Source organism: Chiloscyllium plagiosum, unplaced genomic scaffold, assembly GCF_037043375.1.
Source record: "Chiloscyllium plagiosum isolate Xiang-an unplaced genomic scaffold, Cpla_swu_hap1 HiC_scaffold_22, whole genome shotgun sequence".
NCBI classification, from domain to species: domain Eukaryota; kingdom Metazoa; phylum Chordata; class Chondrichthyes; order Orectolobiformes; family Hemiscylliidae; genus Chiloscyllium; species Chiloscyllium plagiosum.
This window is the reverse complement of record NW_028270160.1, coordinates 18,413,743-18,440,745: the sequence shown is the minus strand read 5'-3', so window position 1 is coordinate 18,440,745 and position 27,003 is coordinate 18,413,743. Positions and strand designations below refer to the sequence as shown.

At 47.8% G+C, this 27,003-nt stretch overlaps 1 protein-coding gene across 1 annotated transcript; it reads right to left on the bottom strand.

Annotated features, from left to right (window-relative positions):
• Positions 1-125: 125 nt before the first annotated feature.
• On the bottom strand, positions 126-22,229 carry LOC122561404 (uncharacterized). Its single transcript, XM_087999257.1, has 13 exons — positions 22,112-22,229; positions 18,726-18,866; positions 15,958-16,113; positions 9,652-14,620; positions 8,403-8,459; positions 8,230-8,263; positions 7,932-7,999; positions 6,853-7,666; positions 4,567-4,722; positions 4,168-4,267; positions 3,751-3,872; positions 1,733-1,884; positions 126-462 (listed from the first exon to the last, which is right to left on the bottom strand). The coding sequence occupies exons 1-13, from the start codon at positions 22,223-22,225 to the stop codon at positions 359-361; spliced, it is 6,987 nt and encodes a 2,328-aa protein (XP_087855383.1). The 5' UTR covers positions 22,226-22,229; the 3' UTR covers positions 126-358.
• Positions 22,230-27,003: the final 4,774 nt, after the last annotated feature.

Sequence of the window (27,003 nt, the reverse complement as noted above, 5' to 3'; positions counted from 1 at the left end):
ACCTTTCTCCCCAACTCCCACCCTCTGCCTTCTCTGCCTTCCCTAACACACTCCTTTCCCACACCCACCCAGTCTATCACTCACTTTCCAATCCATCTGATGCTTTGAAATGATCAGCAACAGCATTTAGCAGATATATTTTATTTGATTTTTTAAAAAGATTTCTTTTTATCTCTCCAAAGTGTGAACTGCTTGACGCAGATGGCAAGACACTTCTTGCATTCTGTCAGTCACACAGACACCTAGGGTTTATATATAAATCTCAATCTGATCCAGTAGCAGCATGTAAACAGGAGACACAATGCCCTCAGACTTGCTTCTCCCTTGCACTCCTTCCCCTCCTCCGCTGTCACTGCTGTCACCTCCGAAGACTCCGTTTGGCCTGTTTTAATAAAGTGTCAAAGTCTAAAGAGTCAAACTTGCTTTTGGTTGAATAAGAACTGTAGTCTGCATGACTGGAATCTGAAAGAGAAAGTTTTCTCCAATTAATCTCCGACATATCATTAGATTCACCCTCAGTACAGCAAGCAGTAACTCTGGGTTCCACCTGGAACTTATTAAAGCCGAGGTCCAAACATAGATAAAAGTGCTGAATTCCAGGAGTTGAGAATGACTGCCCTTGACATCAAAAATCACAATTGGAACCCTAGCAGAACTGTATCAATGGGAATAAGGGGAAAACCCTTCACATGGTTTGAATTATACCTAGCACAAAGGAAGACAGTTACGGTTATTGGAGGTCAGTCATCTCAACCTCACAACATCTCTGCAGGAGTTCCTCAGGGCACTGTCCTAGGTCCAACCATCTTCAATTGATTCATCCATGGCCTTCCTTCCATCATAAGGTCAGAAATGGGGATGCTCATATCATTCATAACTGCTCAGATACTGAAAATGTGCGTTCACATACAAACAAGGTCTGGACAACAGTCAGACTCTAGCCAGCAATCAGGCTGAGTGCCAGTTGGCATTCAGCCCACATATGTGCCAAGCATGACCAACTCCACAGGCTGCAAGCAGCTCAAGACGATAGTTCACTACCACCTTCTCCAGGATAAGTGTGGTAATAAATAATAGCTGTTTTGCAGCTTACATCCTAATGGAAAAATAAAATCACCCCAATACAGACAGGAGTAACCCCACAATGTGGACAGCACTGTGCCCCACAACACAATACCACCCTCGGACAACCACCTGCATAGAGTTTGCACATTCTTGCCGTGTCTGTGTGGGTTTCCTCTGATTTCCTCCCACAATCCAAAGATGTGCAGGTTAGGGTGGATAGGCCTTGCTAAATTGCCTGCAGTATCCAGGGAAATGTAAGTTTACAGGGTAGGGGAGTTGATCTGGGTGGGATGCTCTCGAGAGGATCAGTGTTGACTTGACAGGCCAAATGGCCTGCTTACATACCGTTGGGAATCTATGGCATGTTATTCACCCTGATACAGGCAGGAGTAACCCCACATTTTTCACCCCAATTACAAGCAGGAATAACTCCCATTTCACCACTAACACAGGTAGGATTAACTCCACATTCACCCATAATTATGAAAAAAATCATGTTTGCAACAGGAGTAATGACCACACACTGATCTCTCCGAGGCCTCTGGTCAATAACACACTTGGGGAAGGAGGTGCATGAATCCACCCTGGTGCTGAGATGATGCTGGATGAGGCTGGGATGGAGGTAAAACTGGAGGCCAAACTCCAATTTGCATTTTCTTGAACTCACCTAGATCTGCATAATTGGTTTTACAAAACTGCCGCCGGCCACCAAAACAGAGGTCAAAGGGCAATTCGTCAGGTTTACGCAACGTCTGTCCATTCTCAATAGCAGCAAATGCATCGCATGTGTAACGGTATGTGACAAAACCATAGTTATCTCTGAAAGGAACATTCTCCAGTTAGAAAATGTTAATAAAATCTCAGCTGAACAGAAATTCTTGATGAGTTGCTAAACACAGATCAAAACATTAGATTGCATGATATTTCAACAAAGTGCAGAAAAAAATGAAACAGTGTCCACTGGGGGCAAGCACACTGGAGATGTGACAGGGTCACACAAAAAAATCCCATTTCACTGAGTCAGGGGAGACAGCAATATAGTGACAATGTCATTGAACATGAATCTAGAACACTAGGCTAATGGGCTGGGACACTGGTTTCAATTCCACCATGGTAATGAAGAAACCTGAATTTAATTTTAAAAATTTGGAAGAAAAAGCTTTTCTAAACCAGAGCTAGAATTGGTACAGCACGAAAATCCAAAAAAGGGACCCCTCATGGTACAGTGGTGGTGTCCTACCCTGGAGAGGTAAATCCCAATTACACTAGAGGTGTGTAATAACATCTCTGAACAGGTTAATTAGAAGATAAAAGCTATTCTGCTGGTGTCCACGTAACTACTGTTGATGATGATAAAAACCACCTGGTTCACAGTTGCCCTTTAGAGAAGGAAATCTGCTATTCTCACCCAGTGTGGCTTATGTATGAATCCAGACCCACAGCAATGCAGTTGACTCAACTACCCCCTGAAATGGCCTGGAGAGCCACTCCATTTAAGCACAATTAGGGATAGGCAATAAATGCCTTTCCAGCCTCTCACATGCCATGGAAGAATTTTTTAAAAATAAAATTCAGTAACAAGCCCCTGGAATGAACGATTTTGACAGCTTGGATGTAAAATGCGCCAAGGTACAGAAAGCCAAAATAGTAACGAATGGCCTATCAGACTGGAGGGGAGAAGAGTGCAGTCAAAAGATGGGAAATAGATTTTTTTATTCACTTGTGGGACATAGGCGCTGCTGCCTGCTAGCATTTTCTGTCTATCCATAGTTGCCCTCGAGGTGATAGCAAACTGAATTGCTGCAGTCCAAGTGCTGCAGGTTGATCCACAATGCCCTCGGGAGGGAATTCCAGGACTATCATACAGCGATATTGAAGGAACAGCAATATACCCCCAATTCATGAGGCGAATGGCTTGGAGGGAAACTTGCATGTGGTGATCTTTCCAAATATCTGCTATCCTTGTCCTTCCAGATGGAAGTGGTCATGGGTTTGGGAAGTGCTGTCGGAGGATCTTTGGTGAATTTCTATGGTGCATCTTATAGATAGTACACACTGCTGCTACTGAGCATCAGTGGTGGAGGGAGTGGATGTTTGTGGATGTTGTGCCAATCAAGTGGGCTGCTTTGTCTTGGATAATGTTCAACTTCTTAAGTGTCACTGGAGCTGCACATGCTCAGGCAAGTGGTGAGTATGCCATCACACCCCTGATTTGTCTTTTAGCTGGATTTGGGGAGTCTAGTGGTGAGTTACTGGCTGAAATAAGAGCCTCTGCTGCTCTTACAGACAGGATACATGCAGCACGACCAGTCAAGTTTCTGGTCAATGGTAATCTCCATGTTGATGATGGGTGATTCAGTGATGGTAACACCATTGGATGTCAAAGAATGGTGGATAGATTGTCGCTTATCGATGAAGATCATTGCCTGGCATTTGAGTGGCGCAAATGTTACTTGCCAATTGTAAGCCCAAGCCTGGATACTGTCACAATCTTGTTGGCAACCTTGGCATGTCCTCAAAAAAAAAGAGTCAGATCATAAAGGCCAACTGATTGGTGCACAAAGGTCTCACAAAAGGTGTTTAAATGTGCACTGGAAAGGGTTCATTACTGCTAGACAGGGAACAGCGAACGTAAAACCATCACCTCGCCACTCCAGAACAATACTCGGCAGATACTGATCTTACCCTTCACTCCTGAAATAAATGTTGCAATCCTCAATTTCTCCAAACACTTCGAATCGCCTCCTCAATTCCTCACGCAACATCCCATTCCGGATTTTCCCAACATAAACAACTCGCCGTTCTTCCTATTTGCAAATAGACCAGAACATAACTTGAATTCCTGTCCTTTGGCTTGGACCCACAGTGATACAATTTATTTACACAAATGGTCATCAGTACCCATCTACTGACGTACAGTGAACAGCAAGGGGGAAGGAAATTGGTGACGATGACTTGGGTCATGGATTCACCCCCTCCCTGGAGAGCTCGAACTCAGGGGTCAGTCTGCCTTCAAATAGAGTGGCGAGCCTGGGGTCAGGGAGCTGGTTTTGCAGACTCTATCTGAGCTGAGATGTCGGAGTAGTAGAATAAACGGCTTACTATAGCAAGTTCCCGTCGCTGATTAATTCTTCGTGAGTGAGCTCTCGAGTACTGACATCTCGGTTCCTCAGGAAACACGTCATAAGTATCTGTGAAATAACTAGAGAAACAGCAACAATTAAATGTGCCCAGACAGTATGAGCAGTAACAAACAGGGCATGACAGTGACCCCCTATTGCCATTCCTAGCTGTCCCAGCACCCAGGGAATCCCCATAGACCCATCGTGGCACCCAGGGAATCCCCACAGACCCATCCTGGCACCCCGTCATTCCTTACTGATACCCAGCCATGGAAAATAAAAATCATTTTGACCGCTAGGTGTCCCGGCTAAAGATATATCCCCCAGTCAGGAACATCCCATTCTTGCTACCGTCTCCCCAGGCTCAGTGATTTGTTACCTCATATGAACACTGCGTCTTCGCGATGATCTTGATCTGGACCTAGATCCAGAGTCAGATCTTGAATTTGATCTGGAACATGACCTGGAACGTGAGCTCGATCTGGAATCTGATCGTGAACTGTGTCGAGAATGACGGGATCGTCTCCTGCCATATCTGCACCCAAACAGAATGGGGTTATTGGCAAAACATGAGCAAAATCTCTCAGCTTCCCTTGCTGTAACTATCCCTGTTACAAAACAATGTTTAACAGTGCCCAAGCAGAGTTGGCAAAAAAGCCCATAAGCTCCAGCCAATGGTAGTGGAAAGGCAATATTTACAGATTAAAACTAACCTGCTCTAGTAGCTTTATGAAAAGCAAAGCAGACCAGGTTCCCCAGCATAACATTATTCCTGGTTTTACTCTTAAGGTCTAAAAGAATGAGCTGCCGCCCATTAATTGCATTGCCCTGGACACATTTAGTTGAAGTTACTAAGCCTTGCAATTGACCAAAAGTTCTATCACCTCAAGACATTCAGAGCACTTACAACCAATGAAACTGTTTTGAATTGTCAATGGACAATTCACGGAAGCCTACTCACATGCCCCAGAGCATTAACTGGGGCTCTGGATTACAAGCCCCTTGGCACTGCCCATACCCCAATACCTTCCATTGAGTGATGTAATTCTGGCTGTAGAGAGGGCTATAAACTGAAGAGATGGAGGAAGATTTCAGCTGAGGGGAGATTTGGAATTTAAAGCGGAAGACAAGATAGTAGTGTAGAATTGCAATGTAGGTCATGATAACCAGGTGACAGAAAGGGACAGAGTACACAAACATTGCACAATAGCAAACAAGGACAAAGTAGAGGAAAATGATAAAAATGCAGAAACAAGGACCCTTTAGGTGAATACACACAAAGATTTAAAAACAAGATAGATGAAGTTATTGCTCAAATAGAAATACTGAGTGATATGGCAGGTAAGTGACTATAGCTGGGACAATGACATTTTGAAAAAGGCAAGAAAAAAGAAAGGAAAAAGTGGTGGGTTGGTAACTCAATAAAGCCTTGTATGTACGAAATGGGAAAGAGAATTCTGGCCTCCCTTCGACAGGGAGTTCAGAAAAGATTTACAAGTATATTGCCAGGGCTGGAGGGCTTGAGCTATAGGGAGAGGCTGAATAGGCTTGGGTTTGTTTTCTCTGGAGCATCAGGTGGTAAGGGGTGACCTTATTGACATTTATGAAGTCACAAGGGGCGTGGATCGGGTAAATAGACAAGGCCTTTTCCCTCGGATAGAGTCTAGAACTAGAGGGCATAAGTTTAGGTTGAGATAATTCTATTGTCACAAACCGATAGAATTTCACATTCAATTTCTAAGAAATGTGAGCCTGAAACCAGAATCTTAAAAACTTAAATAAAAGGCAATGACAAAGATCTGATGACTTGGTTGGCTAAACTGGAATAGGAAAATAGATTAAAAATTAAGATGGTAGACAAATGGTAACAGACACAAGGAGATATTCCATAATTTTAACTAAAGATCTATTTGATTCAGGAAAAGAGATGGAAAGAAAGTGCAATTCATGGCTAACTAAGGAAGTTAGAAAGGGTATCAAATGGAGAAAAGATGTATAATGCTGCAACCATTATAAAAATAGCCTAGAGACAAGTTGGACCCATTCTCATTGAGTTTAGAATGATGGGTGATCTTATTGAAATATACAACATTTCAGAGGTGGGGTTAATGGGTGGATACTGAGAGGATGTTTCCCCTTGTAATGGAATAGTTTTTCCTAAAAAAAAGTTTTTCATTTAAGCTGGAGACAATCAACAATTCCTTCCTCCAGAGGGCCATTAGCCTGTGGAATTCTCTTTCACAAGCAGCAACAAATACCAAGTTGCTGAGTACATTGAGGCCAGGTTATAGAGATATTTGATCTACAAGGGAGTCAAGGAGATGTGGAAAAGCTGGAATGTGGAGACCACAGATCAGTTATGATCTTTTCAAAGGCAGGAGCAGAATGGCTTATTGCTGTGGTGTAACCTGTACAGCTGATACATGACTTTTACTCCCTTGTATTCTAGGTCCTTTAGAAGTGATGGGTCAACATTCCATTTGACCTCTTGACCATTTTCTCTACCTGCTTACAGCATTTCAATAACCCATCTACCTGGATCACTTTCAATAATTTGAGGGGGTTCAGGCTGGACTTGTCAGTTATAAGGCTGAATTGTATATTTATGGCATATTGAACAGCCTTGCTTTAGCATTCAAACAAAGGGTTTTTATTCAAATCTCACCGTCTCCTTTTCCACGTAGGAGAATGGGACCGGGACCGGGACCGAGAGCGGGACCGGGACCGAGAGCGGGAGCAGGATGTGGAACTCGAGGAGCTAAGATACCGCTGGTGCCTATAGCACGGGGAGGTCCGAGTCCTTCTTGAACAATGGGAAGAATCAAAAGGTTTGCTCCCCTCAGTCTCTCCATTTGGAGCGGGAGCTACAGTTACACAACAGTTTCCCTCTGCAGTGTCGCCTCCAATGTTTCTTTGGTCCACTGCTGATGAGAAGCTCCTACTGGGTTTCTCGCTTCCTGTTCCAGTGGGAAGCATGTTGGAGGACACCTGAACTCCCGGCAATGTCTTCTGGGAATCTGACGTGTTCCTTTCAATACCAGGGCCAGCTCCTCGCTGCTTGTCCCCTGCCCGGGCCTGACGAGTTGGGCTTCGGCGTTGACGATTCAGGGAGGTAATGGGTTTAATGGTAATGTTAGCTTGGCGCTTGATATTCCAGCGGCAAGCAACATCTGGCTTGCCCACAGTCGGTGGATAGATGTTGCATGATGACGACTGGGTGCTGACTCTTGGCAAACAATATATGTGATCCCCAAAGCCATTGGCAGCAGTGAGCGGGGGCTCAACTGAAGACTGCAGGCTTGAACACTTTGTCCGGTTATTCTGTGCCATAGGCTTTGGATCAATCAGCTTCGCAGTCCTAACTGGAGAGCCCTCAAAGCCCTCAGCTGTTTCCTGCAACTTTCGTTTGCCCAGAAAGCTTACTGGTGGTGGTCGTGATTTCCATATCTGATGCGGAGGAGTCGCTGGAGGCGTCAAACCTACAAAGAGATGCAGACGGTCATTGATACCAGCCAATTGCTGAAGACCAGCAGGCACAAGCTCCCAGCAAATTGTCTGTCCAGACCCTGTCACACTCCACCAACCCAAATCATCCTAAAAGAAACATACTACCTCCACCTTGCACCCTCAAACCCGTTCTCAACTCACCCATCCCTACACCAACCCTGTGCACACATCCTCTAACTACCCTACTTACATCCCCCCACAGAAACCTCTACACATATCCCTTCCACTAAGACTCACCTGCTGTACTTGCCAATTCTGCTCCAAATATGTGATCTAATAGTTTCCACTCCTCAGGAACCTCTGACCTGAAAAGAGAAGTCGTTTCAGCCACAGCACAGCAAAGAGCACCCGACCACACTTCTGCCCCAAACCCAGAAATAAAGGACTAAAATGCAGAACGTTCACTCTCCCTTCCATCCTAATCTGGGAGGCATCCTCTGCCACCAGAAGGAAGTCCTGTATCCAATCCCCATGCCAGATACCAAGGAAGGAGACCTTGATGCAGCTCTTGTCCGAGAACAGAAACTGTACTTACCCACTGCTGTTCCCAAGGGGTGATTCCTCTGACACTGGAAAAGAAACAAAAAAGTAATCAGTACGAAACACCAGCCAAACTGGAACGCCAGCTCTGGGCATAGTTCTTAACTGTCATGCACAGACCCAGGTCCACTGCATCTATCCATACATCCAATCTGAAATTTGTCTCACCCTCAGTGACTTCAAACTGTTCCAATAAACTCATCGGGTCGGCCGCCTCAATTCCTGCTGGGAGCGAGGAAAGAAACCATCAGCAACTCAATACAAGAACATGCTCCTCCCCAAAATTCCCATTACCTGCCTCTCCCCAAAATCATCTAACACAGAACCACTGCCTCCTGCCTCTCCAGCACCAACCCGACGGGAAGTAGGAGCCTGTGCCAGTGACAACTACAGGGAGCTCCCCACTCCTCAGATTTCAAACATCAGCTGGAATGTTGAGTTCAGATTGTAACCATGTCTGGCAGCATGCTCTCATGAGCAACATGAAGTTTGTACAGTCAATGAACTGATCTGGGGTAAGTGGGGGAATGAGAGACAGTAGCGCAGTGGTAATGACACTGAGCTAGTAAACCAGAAATCTGGGTAAATGTCACATGAGCGGATGTTCTAATCCCAATGCAGAAGAAATGGAATTCAAATCAGCTAAATATGGGGTATAAAGCTAGGTGCAGTGACAGCAGCTACAAAACCATCTGGTTCTTTGAAATTAAGGAAGTTAATTTGCCGTCCTTATCCTGTCTGGCCCACACATGGGCCTTCATTGCCCTTTAAAATGGCTTAGCAAGCCACTCAGTTCAAAGGCTATTAGGGCTGGACCTCATCATGAATGAATTAAGAACAGTAATCAGTGTAATTAATATACAGAGAAGGGCCTTATCAACATAGTTTTACATTTTGTTCTTAATTCTGCTGACAGAATGTATCAGAAATTAACATTTTACAGAAACTACATCAAGCTGTAACACCAAATCTCAAAATGAGGTGCATTTCTTACATTCATGACCAGTATCCTAGATTTCCAAGGTGAAGGAGTAATTTACCAATCACAATATTTGCGGACCTAAAGTATGAATTTGAGGCATTACAACTGCCTTGAGCACCCCTAGCCTGCCTTATAGGTAACCTGCTCCTGATTATTAAATACCCAGATAAAAAAGTGCAAATAAACACCCTGCCCACTAAGCCTTGCCTTGATACTAGTACCTGAAAAGCTTGCCAACATTTACTCTCTTTGTATTAAGAATAATGACTTATAGAGTTTGGCAGAGGCCAGGAAACAACTGCAAACCAGATCAAAATGGAGACCACCTCACTTTCAACCTAAAACAACGCTGACCAGGACCTATTGCCATATATCCTCCTCATTCATTCACAAATGCCATACTTGCCCTCGACGATATGGTTACTGTTTACACACCTTTCAGGTTGACCTTTACTTTGTTCGACACCACTGAGGAGCTCAGTGTGCCCTGATCAACTCCTTCATATGCCTGGGTTGCCGTGGATGATTGAAGTTGCTGCACTGGAGGAGATTCAGAGAGTGGCACTGATGGAGAGGTTATGAGCATAGTCTCCATTGTAGTTCTCTGGACAGATTCAGGCAGCAAGTCATTCTGACAACGTGGAATATCGTCCTCTGAAGCAGCATCATGAGGCCCGATCACAGGCAGCAGTGATGGGCACTCTGAATCTCCTGACATTAGAGTTGATGGTGGAGGAGCTCTCGCAGGTGGGATGAGGGCTTTGTGGACTGATGTAGTCGGGGCTTGCTGAGGCTGTAGGGCCATGATTGAGGTTTTGTTTAGGGGTTTCAAGCTCCCTGGGAGAACTGGAGGTACCACTTTCTGCCTTGTCCTGTTCTGAGTGCCATTTGACAGTTGTTGCGTGAAACTGCATTGGGTGGCTAGGACTGGAGCAGGAGGGGCCGCAGGGAGAGGAACCAAAGCAGAAGGAGCCACAGCGGGTGCAGATAGGGCCTGTGCAGGATGGGCCGCAGGGGCTTCAGGCAGAGTGTGTGCCGCTGGGGCCTGAGGAGGGGGGGTAGGGACCGGACCAGGAAGGGCCAGAGTGGGTGACACCGTGGCCGAAGCAGGAGTAGCCACAGTGGCAGGGGCCAGGGAGGGCGCGGCCGGGGCCAGAGCGGGAGGGTCCAGGGAGGGCGCGGCCGGGGCCAGGGCAGGAGGGGCCAGGGTGGGAGAGGCCGGGGCCAGGGCAGGAGGGGCCTGGGCGGGAGGGGCCGGGGCCTGGGCAGGAGGGGCCGGGGCCTGGGCAGGAGGGGCCAGGGTGGGAGAGGCCGGGGCCTGAGCGGGAGGGGCCAGGGTGGGAGAGGCCGGGGCCTGAGCGGGAGGGGCCAGGGTGGGAGAGTCCATGATGGGAGGGGCCAGGGTGGGAGAGGCCGGGGCCTGAGCAGGAGGGGCCAGGGTGGGAGAGGCCGGGGCCTGAGCAGGAGGGGCCAGGGTGGGAGAGGCCGGGGCCAGGGTGGGAGAGGCCGGGGCCAGGGTGGGAGAGGCCGGGGCCTGAGCAGGAGGGGCCAGGGTGGGAGAGGCCGGGGCCTGAGCAGGAGGGGCCAGGGTGGGAGAGGCCGGGGCCTGAGCAGGAGGGGCCAGGGTGGGAGAGGCCGGGGCCTGAGCAGGAGGGGCCAGGGTGGGAGAGGCCGGGGCCTGAGCAGGAGGGGCCAGGGTGGGAGAGGCCGGGGCCTGAGCAGGAGGGGCCAGGGTGGGAGAGGCCGGGGCCTGAGCAGGAGGGGCCAGGGTGGGAGAGGCCGGGGCCTGAGCAGGAGGGGCCAGGGTGGGAGAGGCCGGGGCCTGAGCAGGAGGGGCCAGGGTGGGAGAGGCCGGGGCCTGAGCAGGAGGGGCCAGGGTGGGAGAGGCCGGGGCCTGAGCAGGAGGGGCCAGGGTGGGAGAGGCCGGGGCCTGAGCAGGAGGGGCCAGGGTGGGAGAGGCCGGGGCCTGAGCAGGAGGGGCCAGGGTGGGAGAGGCCGGGGCCTGAGCAGGAGGGGCCAGGGTGGGAGAGGCCGGGGCCTGAGCAGGAGGGGCCAGGGTGGGAGAGGCCGGGGCCTGAGCAGGAGGGGCCAGGGTGGGAGAGGCCGGGGCCTGAGCAGGAGGGGCCAGGGTGGGAGAGGCCGGGGCCTGAGCAGGAGGGGCCAGGGTGGGAGAGGCCGGGGCCTGAGCAGGAGGGGCCAGGGTGGGAGAGGCCGGGGCCTGAGCAGGAGGGGCCAGGGTGGGAGAGGCCGGGGCCTGAGCAGGAGGGGCCAGGGTGGGAGAGGCCGGGGCCTGAGCAGGAGGGGCCAGGGTGGGAGAGGCCGGGGCCTGAGCAGGAGGGGCCAGGGTGGGAGAGGCCGGGGCCTGAGCAGGAGGGGCCAGGGTGGGAGAGGCCGGGGCCTGAGCAGGAGGGGCCAGGGTGGGAGAGGCCGGGGCCTGAGCAGGAGGGGCCAGGGTGGGAGAGGCCGGGGCCTGAGCAGGAGGGGCCAGGGTGGGAGAGGCCGGGGCCTGAGCAGGAGGGGCCAGGGTGGGAGAGGCCGGGGCCTGAGCAGGAGGGGCCAGGGTGGGAGAGGCCGGGGCCTGAGCAGGAGGGGCCAGGGTGGGAGAGGCCGGGGCCTGAGCAGGAGGGGCCAGGGTGGGAGAGGCCGGGGCCTGAGCAGGAGGGGCCAGGGTGGGAGAGGCCGGGGCCTGAGCAGGAGGGGCCAGGGTGGGAGAGGCCGGGGCCTGAGCAGGAGGGGCCAGGGTGGGAGAGGCCGGGGCCTGAGCAGGAGGGGCCAGGGTGGGAGAGGCCGGGGCCTGAGCAGGAGGGGCCAGGGTGGGAGAGGCCGGGGCCTGAGCAGGAGGGGCCAGGGTGGGAGAGGCCGGGGCCTGAGCAGGAGGGGCCAGGGTGGGAGAGGCCGGGGCCTGAGCAGGATGGGCCAGAGTATGAGTGGCCAGGGCCTGAGCAGGAGAGGCCAGAGTGGGAGCGGCCGAGGCCTGAGCAGGAGAGGCCGAGGCCTGAGCAGGAGAGGCCAGAGTGGGATCGGCCGGGGCCTGAGCAGGAATGGTCAAAGCAGTCGTGGCTGGGGCCAGAGCAGATGCGGCCGGAGCCTGAGCAGGTGGTGGTTTGGCCAGGAGAGTGGGTGGAGCCTGGACAGTCAGTGGAGCCTGAGCAGGCACGGTTTGGGCAGGAATGGGTGGGGCCTGACCAGGTGGTGGAGCAGATAAAGCATTAGAAGTGCGTAGTGCCTGAGGAGGAGCATGTGAGGTCAAAGGGGGTGGGACCAACGGTGGGAATGGTCTGGGCACAGTGGGTAGAGTCAGGCAGTGGTTGGATGGTACAATAAAAGGTTTGGCCAAATGACAAGCAGATGGAGTTTGGGTCAGTGGGTGGCTGGGTTGTGATAGTGTGGGCAGGGCCACAGGAGGTGGGGGCAAATGATGGGTGGGCAGGGCCATAGGGGGTGAGCACAGAAAGGGTGGGGGCAGGTGGTGGTTGGACACAGCCACTGGGGGTGGGGGCAGGTGGTGAGGAAGGATGGCCACAGGGGGTGGGGGCAGGTGATGGGGCAGCATGGCCATAGGGGGTGGGGGCAGGTGATGGGGACGCATGGCTACAGGGGGTGGGGGCAGGTGATGGGGAGGCATGGCCACAGGGGGTGGGGGCAGGTAGGGTGGGGGCAGGGCCACAGGTGGTGGGGGCAGATAGTGGGGGGGCAGGGCCACAGGAGGTGGGGGCAGGTAGTGGGGGGGCAGGGCCACAGGAGGTGGGGGCAGGTGACAGGTGGGTGGTGACAGATGGGTGGATGGGGGCAGACTGGGTGGAGTAAGATGTGCCACAGATGGTGGAGCCAGGTGGCTGGCAGGTATGGCTACAGAGGATGGAGTTACAGAGCAAGTAGGCAGTTTTGCACTAGGTGGGGTTGCTTGATGGGTGAATGGAGTATGTTTATCTTTGGATGAGACCTGGATGGGAGCAGCCTGTCTTTGAGGTGAGTCCCGCAGGTGGAGCAGAGGGGCCTGAGCAGGAGAGGCCTGCCTTCTGACCACATGTCCAGCAGGTTCTAATGGCAAAATACTGAGCTCCCCCTGGACAATGGACTGAATGGGGACAACAGGCCAAGCACTCTTGCTGTTAGTATCAGTACCAAGTTTTGGTTTCTCAGGCACTGAGAGGACACGATCTCGTTTTCGTTGTTGGAGTCGCAGCCGATACTGTTGGAGGCTGATTGATCGCAGTTTGGATTCATTGGTGGTTGTTTCAAGAACAGCAGGAGACTGCACGTCGCAAGTAGACAATGGTGATATTGTGGATGAAGTAGACCCAGGATGCTGACTTATCAGGTCTGACTTAGGGCACTGGGGCACCGGAACAGGCTCATTGTCTACAGTTTGTTCAGGGTGTATGGCCTCATTTGCAAGTCTGATTCCATGCCCAGGTTGAGGCTCGACTGACTGGGGAATGCTGCAACCTCCCAGTGCAGGCTCGCTCTCACATGGTGATGGATTATGTGGCTCTTTTGCACCCTTGCTAAATGCGGTGACTTGGCTGCTTTCCCTCCCGGCAGTAACATCTCTAGTTTTGATTCTCCTCACATCTTGTTCTGTTTGTTGGGTTAGAAATTGAGACTCCTGTTTCTGTTGGACTTTGGAGTGTTCCTGATCTTCTGCTGCTTGAACCTGGGTCTCAAGACTGTGATGTTCACATGATGTTTCAGCACGGTCCAGCTGCACAGCAATTAGAATTTCATCAGATCCTGATGTTTTTCTCAACCGTCCACTTGGTACTGTGACTGGGGAGGTCTCCAGATGTACTGGGGTGGGTGGAGAGACTTCCTGTTGTTTTAAGGTTTGTGGCAGGCTCTCTGGACCAGGGTCTTTAGCTAGCACAGACTCCTTGTCATTCTCACCTATCATCTGCAGTAGGTGCTCACTGCTTGCACACAGCACTATCGGTAACTCCAGATCCTGTACCTCATTATCCTGGAGCACATGAACCTCTAGTTCAATCATGCTGTCTGCTAGCTCAATGTCTGTCCCCAGACACATCACTCCATTGGGCAAACAGTGGAGACGAACATCCTTGACTAGGTCAGACATCGGAACATCGTGTGCACATGGTGAACTGCTTTCAAGTACCAGTGTTACGTTATTCTCCAACCCTACTGCATCAAGCTGTTCACCCAACTGCAAGTCCAATGAGTCACCGGGTCCCAACTCTGATACACCCTGACCATTACTGATCAGATCCTCTTCCTCCTCTTCCTCGCCATCACTACGTTGCTTTGAAGTCTCCTCTCCAAAACTTCTGTTCATCAGCTTCTCTGATCTCCACTGGGCATTCAGATCCCTTGGAGCAGTTGGCACCACGTGTCCAAAAGGTTCTTTTCCTAAATCTGGAAACATGGCACAAGACTGATGTCCAACCTGAGGGAACAGCAAAATTAAATGAGAAAGTGTACGAGAGAAACAGAGCCTATATAAGGCATCACGAAAGGCAGCACACCAAAAGAAAGTCACTCATTCACCAGGATCAAATCTGAATACTTGTAAATTTTGTTTCTTTTAATTCACTCAGGATGTGGGCATCCCGGGCTAGGCAAGCCTTTATTGCCCATCCCTAATTACCCAGAGGGCAATTAAGAGTTAACCACGTTACAGTGTGTCCAGAGTCACATGTAGGCCAGACCAGGTAAAGATGACAGATTTCCTTCCCTGAAGGACATTAGTGAACCAAATCGGCTTTTCAGACAATCAGCAATGGTTTCATGGTCATTATTCGAGCTTTAACCCCAGGTTCTTTATTGAATTCAAATTCCAACATCTGCCATGACAGAATTCAATCTCGGTTCCCCAGACCATTAGCTGAGTTTCTGAATTAACAATCCAGTGATAATACACTAGACTACTGCTGAATGCCAAGAGATTGGGAGCTATGGAACCGTGAATGCATTTCAGTGTTCAAGTACTAAAATCATAGATACAAACAGGATTCAGAAAGCCAATTAGAATCTGGCCTCAAGGGGCTAGATTAAAAAGGGAGGAAGTGACACTTCAGTTGTAAACAGTTGTAGTCAGATTCAATCTGGGGTCAGTGTGTTTAGCTAGTGCTGCATGTCTGGAATGACATATCAGCCTTGGAGTGGGTTCAGGACAGATTCACCAAAACAACTTCAAGGTTAAAAGGTATACATTATGTTCACAGGTTGCATAAAGATGCTTGCATTCCTTTAGGTTTGAAGGTTAATTGAGGTATTTAAAATGATAACAGGATTCAAAAGTGTGAAATCTATCCTTATGGACAAGGAATGTAAAACTAGATGGAGCAGTGCCAAAACTGAAGCTGAGCTGTTCAGCAATTAAATCAAGAAGCATTGTCTACATAAAGAAATCTGAGACACTTCCCACAAAAAAAAAGGTGTGCGCCTATAGCTTTCAAGATTGAGATTAATAAATTGATGACAGTTGATTGACCTGACAGTTAGCTTGGTCTCCCTCTCTATGGATACAGCCAGAATGCTGCGTAATTCCAGCATATTCTACATTTGTTTCAGTTTTTTAGCATCAGTATTTTCCTTTTGTATTATTAAACTTTTCTTGGTACAGCTATCAACAGATCAACTGTGCTATAATTGATCAGATTTGAGCTGAGTCAATACCTCCTCTTCCTCTGTAACATTACTGATATTAATCAGTAAGCTTTCACAACTGACAACATCCACCTAAGAGCATAGTTATGCCTTCACACATTTGTCTATACGTACCAGAAGGCACTCTTGATCATCCTTTGGTGGGGCAAATAGCTCAGAGTCAGGAATGCAATCAAATGGAGAGGGATTTTCATCATCAACAGTATCCAGTATCTCGGTCAAGGCTGTTAGTAGTGATGCTTCACTTTCCTCATCAAGCAACAATTTATTCTAGAAATAGTGCAGAGGCAATATCACAGAGTCAGAATGAGCAGTGTTTATAGAAAATCAACAGAAACCAAAAGGAAACAGATAAACATAACATCACAATTCTCTTCAAGTCAAAAAACAATACCAAGTCAAAGGAGAGTGGATGCATTTGAATTATAAATCTGAGTTATCAAGCTGGCAGGTCTGAGGGTCATCCAAAGGGTGGACACATGGGAGTACCAGGAGCACCCTCGAACATCCAGATGGGGAAGTGATTCATTACGAAACTCCAACATAGAGAACAATCTAATTAGAATTAGAATCCCTATAGTGCGGAAACAGGCCATTTGGCCCAACAAGTCCACACCGACCCTCCGAACAGTATCCCACCCAGTCCCATTCCCCTACACCTATTACTCTACATTACCCCTGACTAATGCACCTAGCCTACACATCCCTGAACACTATGGGCAATTTAGCATGGCCAATTCACCTAACGTGTACATCTCTGGACTGAGAGAGGAAACCAGAGCACCCGGAGGAAACTCACACAGACAGTCGCTCAACGCTGGAATCGAACACAGGTCCCTGGTGCTGTGAGGCAGCACAGCTAACTACTGAGCCACCATGCTGCCCCTAAAAGCTACTCATAAGGGCATTGATACCTTTAGACAAGAATGTTACACTGCTTTTATCATTTAGTGCTCTTTAAAGATTAATACTTGCCTGATCATAGATGCAAGCAAAACCTTAACTCAGAATAAGTTTGTCTCGAAGAGAAACTGCATATAAAATGCTTTCTAATCAACAAGAAAATCCAGCCTCTACTCCACAACCAACTGAAGAAGCAGCGTTCTGAATAGTGCTTCCAAATAAACCTGTTGGACTATTTCGTCAGGTTGCTTTAGAGAGTCAAGATATTAAATATGTAAAGTCTTGTTTGGAACTATTATTCTTCGATATAAGCTAAATGTAACTTTCAAATCAATTGGCTGCAGATGGAGAGTGACTGTTGGCTTTAGATTAGATTAGATTTGTGGGCGGCACGGTGGCTAGCACTGCTGCCTCTCAGCGCCAGAGACCCGGGTTCAATTCCCGACTCAGACGACTGACTGTGTGGAGTTTGCACATTCTCCCCGTGTCTGCATGGGTTTCCTCCGGGTATTCCGGTTTCCTCCCACAGTCACAAAGATTAGATTAGATTACAGTGTGGAAACAGGCCCTTCGGCCCAACAAGTCCACACCGACCTGCCGAAGCGAAACCCACCCATACCCCTACATTTACCCCTTACCTAACACTACGGGCAATTTAGTATGGCCAATTCACCTAACCTGCACATCTTTGGACTGTGGGAGGAATAAACCTGTTGGACTATTTCGTCTGTTGTAGATGTGCAGGTCAGGTGAATTGGCCATGCTAAATTGCCCGTAGTGTTAGGTTAAAGGGGTAAATGTAGGGGTATGGATGGGTTGCGCCTCTGCGGGTCGGTGTGGACTTGTTGGGCCGAAGGGCCGGTTTCCACACTGTAATCTAATCTAATCTAATCTAATCTAAATTAGATTACAGTGTGGAAACAGGCCCTTCGGCCCAACAAGTCCATACCGACCCGCCGAAGCGCAACCCACCCATACCCCTACATTTGCCCCTTACGGGCAATTTAGCATGGCCAATTCACCTGACCTGCACATCTTTTGGACAGTGGGAGGAAACCGGAGCACCCGGAGGAATCCCACGCAGACACGGGGAGAATGTGCAAACTCCACACAGTCAGTCGCCTGAGGCAGGAACTGAACCCGGGTCTCAGGCGGTGAGGCAGCAGTGCTAACCACCGTGCTGCCCACGATATGTTTAGATTATATTAGATTACTTACAGTGTGGAAACAGGCCCTTCAGCCCAACAAGTCCACACCGCCCCGCCGAAACGCAACCCACCCATACCCCTACATTTACCCCTTACCTAACACTACGGGCAATTTAGCATGATCAATTCACCTAACCTGCACATCTTTGGACTGTGGGAGGAAACCCACGCAGACACGGGGAGAACGTGCAAACTCCACACAGTCAGTCGCCTGAGGCGGGAACTGAACCCGGGTCTCAGGCGGTGAGGCAGCAGTGCTAACCACTGTGCTACCGTGCCGCCCACTACTGCAAGCTGATAGTAGTAGTACCGGTCAGGAATGAAGCATCGTCTCTTACCCCTCTCTAAACATAGACAGCCCCATTACAGAACCTGTCACTTGTTGAAATAAAATCAAGCATTATCCACTTTCAATTCTTTCTCAGTATTCAATTTTTAAAACATTGCTGCTTAATATTATGCTTGCCTGAATATAGTTTTGTTTGATACAGGAATTAGGAAAGGGAATGATATTTAAGAATTTATTTACACCAAGAAGAAAAAATAAAGAAAGCGTGCAGTGAGGTTAAGAAGAGTGACAATGGATTATAAGACAGTGTGAGACCTGGACATGCTCACCCTATGATTAGAAAGGCGGCACAAAAACATGCAAACAGTTAACTTGCCCAAAAGGAACATGTTGGGCAAGGGGTCGGTGTGCCATTAAAGGGTATAGGGCCAGCTCATGCTCAATGGAAAGAATCTTAGTGCATACACAACTATTAAACCCACCTCTGTTTGTGCTGTAGCTTCAATTATGGAGATTATAGACTGATCAATGCAGCCAGGAAAACTTCCTGAAATCCCTCCTAGATCTGAATCTGCAATGGTGAGGAGGCTGGAAGGTAAATGGTAATCCTCGAGATCCTGACCCTGAAGTGAATCCAAAGCAATTGTAAATAAAAAGTTACGAGAACAAACTTCTTGAAATTCTCTCACTCTCCTCATTGGGCAACAATTTATTCTGGAAATCGTACAACGGCAATATCAGACAGAGTCAAAATGAGCACAACATGAATATAAGATCAACAGAAACCAAAAGGAAATGTATGCACAAAATATCACAATTCCCTTCAAGCCAAAAAAAACCCCAAGTCAATAGCCAATACTGCATGGTACAACAATAAGGGTGAGCTTGCCAATTGGATACAAATCTAGCTTAATAGCAGGAGACAGAATGATAGTGGAGGATGACCAGCAGTGTTCCACTGGGATCAGTGTTGAGTCCGTTTTTGCTTGTAATTTATACAAGTGATTTAGGTGAGAATATAAAAGGCATGGTTAGTAAGCTTGCAGATGACAAATTTATGGACAGTGAAAAGGATGATCTAAGATTACGAAGAGATCTTGATCAATTGGGTCAATGGGCTGAAGAGTGGCAGATGGAGTTTAATTTGAATAAATGCCAGATATTACATTTTGGAAAAACAAATAAGGACAAACTGATACAATTAAAAGTAGAACATTAGGCAGTATAGCAGAATAGAGACCTACGGGTTCAGGTACATAATTCTTTGAAGCTTGTGTCACATATAGATGGAGTAGTTATGAAGGCATTTGGCACGCTTGCCTTCATTGCTCAGACCACTGAGTTTAGGAGTTGGGGTGTTATGTTGATGTCGTACAGGACATCAGTGAGTTCTCTTCTGGAGCACTGTGTCCAGTTTCTGATCGCCCTACTATAGGAAAGATATTAATAAGCTGCACAGAGTTTAGAAGAGATTTACCAGGATGTTGTCAGGAATGGAGAGTTGTGTTGTAAGGAGAGGCTGGGACTTTCTGGAGCTTGAGGAGTGGCCTTAAAGGCGTTTATAAAATCATGAAGGAAGGGTGTTGATATGGTGAATGGCAGGGGTCTTTTTCTTTGGAGGTGGGGGGGGGAAATACGAGATTCAAGACTCAGGGTAATATTTTTAAGGTGGAGGAGAAAGATTTAAAAAAGACATGAGGGGCAATCGTTACAGAGTGGTTCAGGTGTGGATGCCAGTACAGATTCAAATCTCTTTTAGACATTGTAAAAGTACATGAATAAGAAATGTTTGGAGGGATATGGCCAAGCACAGAAAGGTGGGACGAGTTTAGTTTGGGATTATGGTTGGCATGGACTAGTTGGACTGAAGTGTTTATTTCCGTGCTGTCTGACAATGACTCTCGAAATGGGCACAGTATTCTGCCACTCAATCTGAACTGTTCAAACCACTGACTATAGGTATTGGGATGTCATGTTGAGGTCATACACGATGTTAGTGAGGCCACCTTTGGAGTACAGTGTAAAGTTCCGGTCGCCCTGCTATGGGAAGGATATTATTAAATTGGAGATTGGTCAGATAAAATTAACATGGATGTTATTGGGACTAGAGGATTTGAGTTATAAGGAGAGGCTGGATAGATTCACTTTTTTCAATCAAGTGTATGAAACTGAAGGGTGACCATATAGAGGTTTATAAAATCTGCATAGATAAGGTAAATAGCAAAAGTCCTTTCCTTAGAGTTCAAAACTGAGGGGCATATTTTAAGGTGGGAGGAGAAAAATGTAAAAGGGACCTGTGGAGCAATGTTTTCACACAGAGTGTGGCTTACATAGGAATTGGCAGGCGCGGGTACAGTTACAACATTTAAAAGACATTTGGTCCAGTAGATAAATAGGAAATGTTTATGAGGATATGGGCCAAATGCAGGTAAGTGGGACTAATTCAGTATGAAAAACTTGGTCAACATGGACAAGTTGGACTGAAGGGTCTGTTTCCATACTGTAGGACTCTATAATCTATTGCCTCAAAGCTTATGCAACACAACCCCATTTCCACTTTTACTTCTTACTCAATGACTGTTGACACCAGAAGTATTTTTTGAGATTTAATGTCGGGTGGATTTTTAGCTCAAATGTCATCTTTTGCTTCCAAAAGTGGAGATGGGACAAGGCATAACAGAAAGATATATGGGATCAGGGATTGACTTTGAGACAGGACAGGTTCAGGAAGAAGCCACTTAGATCTCAAACTCTTCTGCTATTGAGTGCAATTATGTCTCATTTTTGCTCCATATAAGTCAATAACTTTGAGAACAAAACATATTAAGCTTGCAACAATTACAATTTACATAAGACAGTACAAATTTTTAACCTTTTGCATGCAAATTGTTTTCCTACTTCCACCTCTTAAACGCTCTGGCTCATTCCAGGCTATGCAACTTGAGTTTCTGTAATATTTCCTGCAATTTAAATCTTGGGAGAAAGTGAGGACTGCAGATGCTGGAGATCAGAGCTGAAAATGTGTTGCTGGAACAGCGCAGGTCAGGCAGCATCCAAGGAGCAGGAGAATCGACGTTTTGGGCATAAGCCCTTCTTCAGGAGGGTTTCCTGAAGAAGGGCTTATGCCCAAAACGTCGATTCTCCTGCTCCTTGGATGCTGCCTGACCTGCTGCGCTTTTCCAGCAACACATTTTCAGCTTAAATCTTGGAAGCCCAGGTAACGTTTTGAGAAGTCTGCAATACGCTACCTCCGAAGCCAATATGTACAGCTGAGAAACGTTCCCACTCCAGGTGTGGTTTAAATCGGGCTTTGTAAAATTGAAGCATTATTTCGCACATCCAACCCCGCCAGCTTTCCTGCTTATGTGAACCGTGTTAACGATGCAGGCAGCTAAAACATGAAGCCTTAAAAAGCCCCAATGGCCTGACAAGGAAACCCAGAGCTTGAACCGTTCACAGGAGCTGCGTCTGAGCGGCATTCCCGGACTGGGCCAGCACCAGTACGATGGGCTAAATGGCTTCCCCCCGTCTCAATGTGCACCCCCACTAAGGGAGCAGATCTCGGGGAGGGGTTCCCGATGCCCGGCTCGGCCCGGGCCGGCCTGGCCGCACCCACGTGCCCCGGTGTCGGCCCCACTGCCTCTCGATGTTCACCCTGGACACGGACACGGACCTGGACACGGACACACACACCCACACACAGGTATTTCCCCTGCCCCCCCATCATCTCCTTTCCCCGGCTCCCATTGCTCGGGCCCCTGGCCCTGACACCTCCTCCCACCCGGTCCCGGCCGCGCACACGTGTCAGTCGCCGGCTGCTCCCAGAGCCGCTTCCCGGCCGGGAAACCCAGGCGTGGCTCTCCCTCACCTGCGGCCCGGGCTCCAGCTTGCTGACGCCGCCGGTAATCAGGTCGGTATCCCGGAGCCTCCAGCGCCGATCCCGTACTCGGCTCCGGGCTCCCGCCGCCCATGGCGCCGCCATCTGCAGCCGCCGACTGGGTCAATCTGACTCCACCCCTTGCTGGCGCCACTTCCGCTTCCGGCTCCCGGCCCCGCGCCGCGACCAGCACGAGCGCTGCCATATTTGCTCCTGGCAAAATCTGACTTGCCAATGTCTGTTTATAGAATCATTAGCACATAGAATCCCCTTACAGTGTGGAAGAGGCCACTCAGCCCATCGAGTCCACACCGACCCTCCGCAAAGCGTCCCACCCTGACCCACCCATCGCTGTAAACCTGCATTTCCTGATGAAGGGCTTATTCCCGAAATGTCGATTTTCCTGTTCATCGGATGTTGCCTGAACTGCTGTGCTTTTCCAGTAACACACTCAACTCTGATCTCTGATCTGTAGACCTCACTGTCCCCTAGTGCATTTGCAATGGGCAAACCACCCAACCTGCACACCTTTGGACAGTGGGAGGAAACCAGAGCACCCATAGGAAACCCATGCAAACACCCGGAGAATGTGCAACCTCCACACAGACGGCCGAGTCAAAGAGGTCTAATGTCTAAACCATTGTATTTTCTAATCAACCTGTTCAGGGATGTTATTGCACATCTCTGAAACGTGGGACGTAGAGTCATAGAGATGTGCAGCACTGAAACAGACCATTAAGTCCAACTCATCCACGCTGACCAGATATCCTAACCTAATCTAGTCCCATTTACCAGCACTCGGCTCATATCTCTCTAAACCCTTCCTATTCATACACCCATCCAGGCGCCTTTTAAATGCTGTAATTGCACCAGCCTCCACCACTTCCTCTGGCAGCTCATTCCATACTCACATTTATTCCTGATGAAGGGCTTTTGCCCGAAACGTCGATTTCGATGCTCCTTGGATGCTGCCTAAACGGCTGTGCTCTTCCAGCACCACTAATCCAGCCTCTGTGTGAAAAATCTGCCCCTTAAGTCCCTTTTATATCTTGCCCCTCTCACCCTAAACCTATGTCCTTTAGTTCTGAACTCCCCCCCCCCCGTAAAATGCTTTGTCATTTCCCTAGAGGACCCTAACCTATCCATGTCCCTCATGATTTTATTAAACCTCTATAAGGTCACCCCTCAGCCTTCAACCCCAAATCCTCCAACCCTGGCAACATCCTTGTGAATCTTTTCTGAACCCTTTCATGTTCCACAACATCCTTCTGGTAGAAAGGAGACCAATGTCCTGTACAGCCGCAACATGACCTCCCAACTCCTATACTCAATGGTCTGACCAATGAGGTATACCAAACATCTTCTTCACTTTCCTATCTACCCGTGACTCTACTTTCAAGGAACTATGAACCTGCACTCCAATATCTCTTCATTCAGCAACACTCTCCAGGACCTTGCCATTAAGTATATAAGTCCTGCTCTGATTTCTTTTTCCAAAGACTTGAACCTGTCTGTCTAATATAAAGTGAGGCTCTTCTGGCAGCAGCAGTAGTATCCTTACCTCTGAGCCGGGATGCAGGGCCTGAGTTCAAGTATCAAACTGTTCTGGTCGTATGTACTATCATCTCTGACCACGTTGATTAAAAAAAATCTCAGATACAGAGCGGCCCACACCCCCACGCCCCGATTCTGTGTTCCTACATTCAGCCTCCTGTCCACTGTCTCTCTACCCTTCTCTGACCCCTGCCTATCCTCAGTCCGGCTTGCCCTCCCAGGACATGGCTATACCTCAGATAGTCCCACGTGTAACCTTTAGCCTTCTTGACCTCGGCGTCTTTACAGTATGCCCCAACCCTCGCCTTCTCACAGAATTTCATTCTTTGCAATGTTCAGACAAATAGCTGTCATTTCCTCACTTTGAATCATTTGCAACATTGTATTCGCTTGTATCGAGGCGCAGCATCTACTATTGTTGTAAATTTGTAACAGAAGGTGTTTCTAGGGGACATTTTTAAATCAAAAGGATTCTCACTGAGAAAGGCGTATTGTGACACCAAACTCCGAGACCAGACTAAAATTACGGAATTTCTTCTTCACAAACGTGGGAGGGTATTAATCCAGATTCAGTTTGTTCATCTAGCAGCTGCAATATCAGACATCTGGAAAGTACTGGACTATTATGAATACATGGCTTGGCACTTATTGTGCTGAAAAAGAATTGGCTTCCTGTCTGCTAATCCTGTTTCTACGTTTGTGGAATAGAAGCTTAGTTCAGGATCTCGTTCGCATTCTCTCTATCCCGATCTCTGCAGTCTGCGATAAAACACAGGTTCACTTGCAAAGTTTTAATCAAAATAATCGGCAGGGTAGTTAAAGAAGCTTGTATTGTTCGTGAGGTTTGTCACTACGCTGACATAGATTTCAAGTTAATAACTTTTAACTTGCTGAAATTATTTTTATCAACAAACGTTAGTTGCATAAACACATAAATTGCTGAAAAAATAGTGAGATTGGCAGGATTTGTAGAGGGAGAAGCAGTGTTAACGTTGCGATTATTGCTCAAATAACGTGCAACAGCTTCCAACATAATCAGCTGTGAGTTGCCCAGGACGTGAATGTGGCAAAGTGGATCAAAGAGGTTCAGTCCGTACACGTTGAAACTGCATTTAAACGCATGGCAAGAAACAATAATAACCTTGAAGCGGAAAAGCGAGGCGTCACTTTGTTACAGCTCAAGTGTAGCAGCGAGTCCTGCCTGAGAAGCAATGGCAAGCTGGCCGACATCTTGTGTTAATAGACAGATTAGCTGATTGATGTGAAACAGTAGTGATACACGGGAGGATATGGCACATGCTCATTCGCTTGAGTAAGAAATTGTCGTAGCGTCCAATGAAGTGCATGGACTACCCATGGTAAATGTAAGGTTACTGGGATAGTGTAAGGGCTAGAGTTAGGTGGCATGCTTGTTGCAGGGTTGGTGCAGACTCGATGGGCCGAATGACCACATTTCGCACTGGAGGGATTCTATGAAGCTATGAACTCCAGAGCTCCTTTTATGATTGGGTATATAGAGCTGGACCTTGATCAGAGGGGCCAATGGGCCAGGAGTGGCAGATGGAATTTAATTTAGATAAATGCGAGGTGTTGCATTTTGGAAAGGCAAACCAGGGTAGGACTTAAACACGTAATGGTAGGGCCTTGGGTAATGTTGTCGATCAAAGACACTAGGGTATGCAAGTGCATAGTTCCTTGAAACTGGAGTTGCAGATAGACAGGGTGGTGTGGAAGGTATTTGGCATGCTTTTATCTTCATTGGTCAGAACAATGAGTACAGGAGTTGGGCTGTCATGTTGCGGCTCCACAGGACATTGTTAAGACCACTTCTAAAATACTACATACAATTCATGTCATCCTTCTATAGGAAGAATGTTGTTAAACTGAAGAAGGTTTAACAATATCCTTTTATAAACCTTTTGGAGGTTTATAAATTTATAAAAGGTCTTTTCCCCAGACAGCATAGGTAAGAGGGGAAAGATTTAAAAAGGTGGTGGTATAAGCAAACAGAAAAAGGATGTGGTACACTTACAACATTTAAAAGATGTTTGGATGGGTACATGAACAGGAACCGTAGAGGCATATGGGCTAAGTGCTGGCAAATGGGACTAGGTCAGATTGGGATGCCTGGTTATCGCAGATGAGTTGGACCAAAAGATCGGTTTCCATGCTGTATAACTCTATGACTCTGACAATAGAAAAAAAAGAGGGTTATATCACTGTCATGTTTATAATACGATAATTAAGTTGAATGTAAAAGAGGAACAAAGAGAAGAGGAAAATAAATTGTTTGCTGGATAGTCAAATTGAGACTGACAAGGAACTTGGAGGAATTTAGAGTCATACAGCACAGAAACAGACCCTTCAATCCAACTCATCCATGCTGACCAAGTTTCCCAAACTAAACTTGTCCTACTTGCCTGCATTTGGCTCTCAACTTTTCCGATTCACATACCTGACCAGCACGGACACTTATTCTGGCAGGTCACTTTACACACTAACCACTGTCTGTGTGAAAATGTTGCCACTCTGGTCCCTTTTAAATTTTTATCCTCTCACCTTAAAAATATGCCTTCTAGTTTTGAACTCTAGGGAAAAGACATTTGCTATTCTCCTTATCTATGCTCCCTCATGATTTTATAAACCTCTATAAGGTCACCCCTTCAATCTCATACACTCCAGTGTAAAAGTTCCAGGCTATCTGGCTAACCTTTCAAACCTGACAACATCCTGGTAAGTCTTTTCTGAACCCTCTCCAATTCAATGATATCCTTCCTATAGCAGGGTGACCAGAACTGTATTCAGCACTCCAAAAGTAGCTTCGTCCAATGTGTCCTGTACAACCTCAACATGACATCTCAACTCATGTATCATTGGCCTAAGCAATGAAGACACAATTAAGGGCCAAAGTAAGTAACTCAGCACTTGCCTTCTTGAAAAAGTGAATGTTGCAAATATTGCACTGAAGGAAAAAATAGTGAAATTAGATCGGATGAAATAGAGCAAATTTAAAGATTTTCAGCAGTCAAAGTAGAACAAATGGAAATTTCCCAGATTTCTGAGGGAAGTGATGGAGGATTTGCTGAAGTTCTGGTTGCAATCTTCCAATTCTCCTTCAATATGGGAGTGGTGTCAGAGTACTAAAGATTGCAATTGTTAAGCACCTGCTCAAAAAGATTTAAGACTGAAAAATTGAGCAAGTTCAGGCCAGTCAGCTAAATATCAATCTTGGCAAAACTTTTATAGACCTGATCATGAGATAAAATTAGTAGGTACATGGTTAAGTATAGATTAATAAATGAGCATCAACATAAATTTATCAAAAGTAA

Bases quoted from the DNA above. Each gene is read 5' to 3' on its own strand.
- LOC122561404 (XM_087999257.1), bottom strand. From the start codon at position 22,225: ATGGCGGCGCCATGGGCGGCGGGAGCCCGGAGCCGAGTACGGGATCGG. The intron at 18,867-22,111 runs GTGAGGGAGAGC...GATTCACTTCAG, and splicing joins AGCTGGAGCCCGGGCCGCAG to GGTCAGGATCTCGAGGATTA. The intron at 8,264-8,402 runs GTGAGACAAATT...TTTCTTTTCCAG, and splicing joins ACAGTTTGAAGTCACTGAGG to TGTCAGAGGAATCACCCCTT.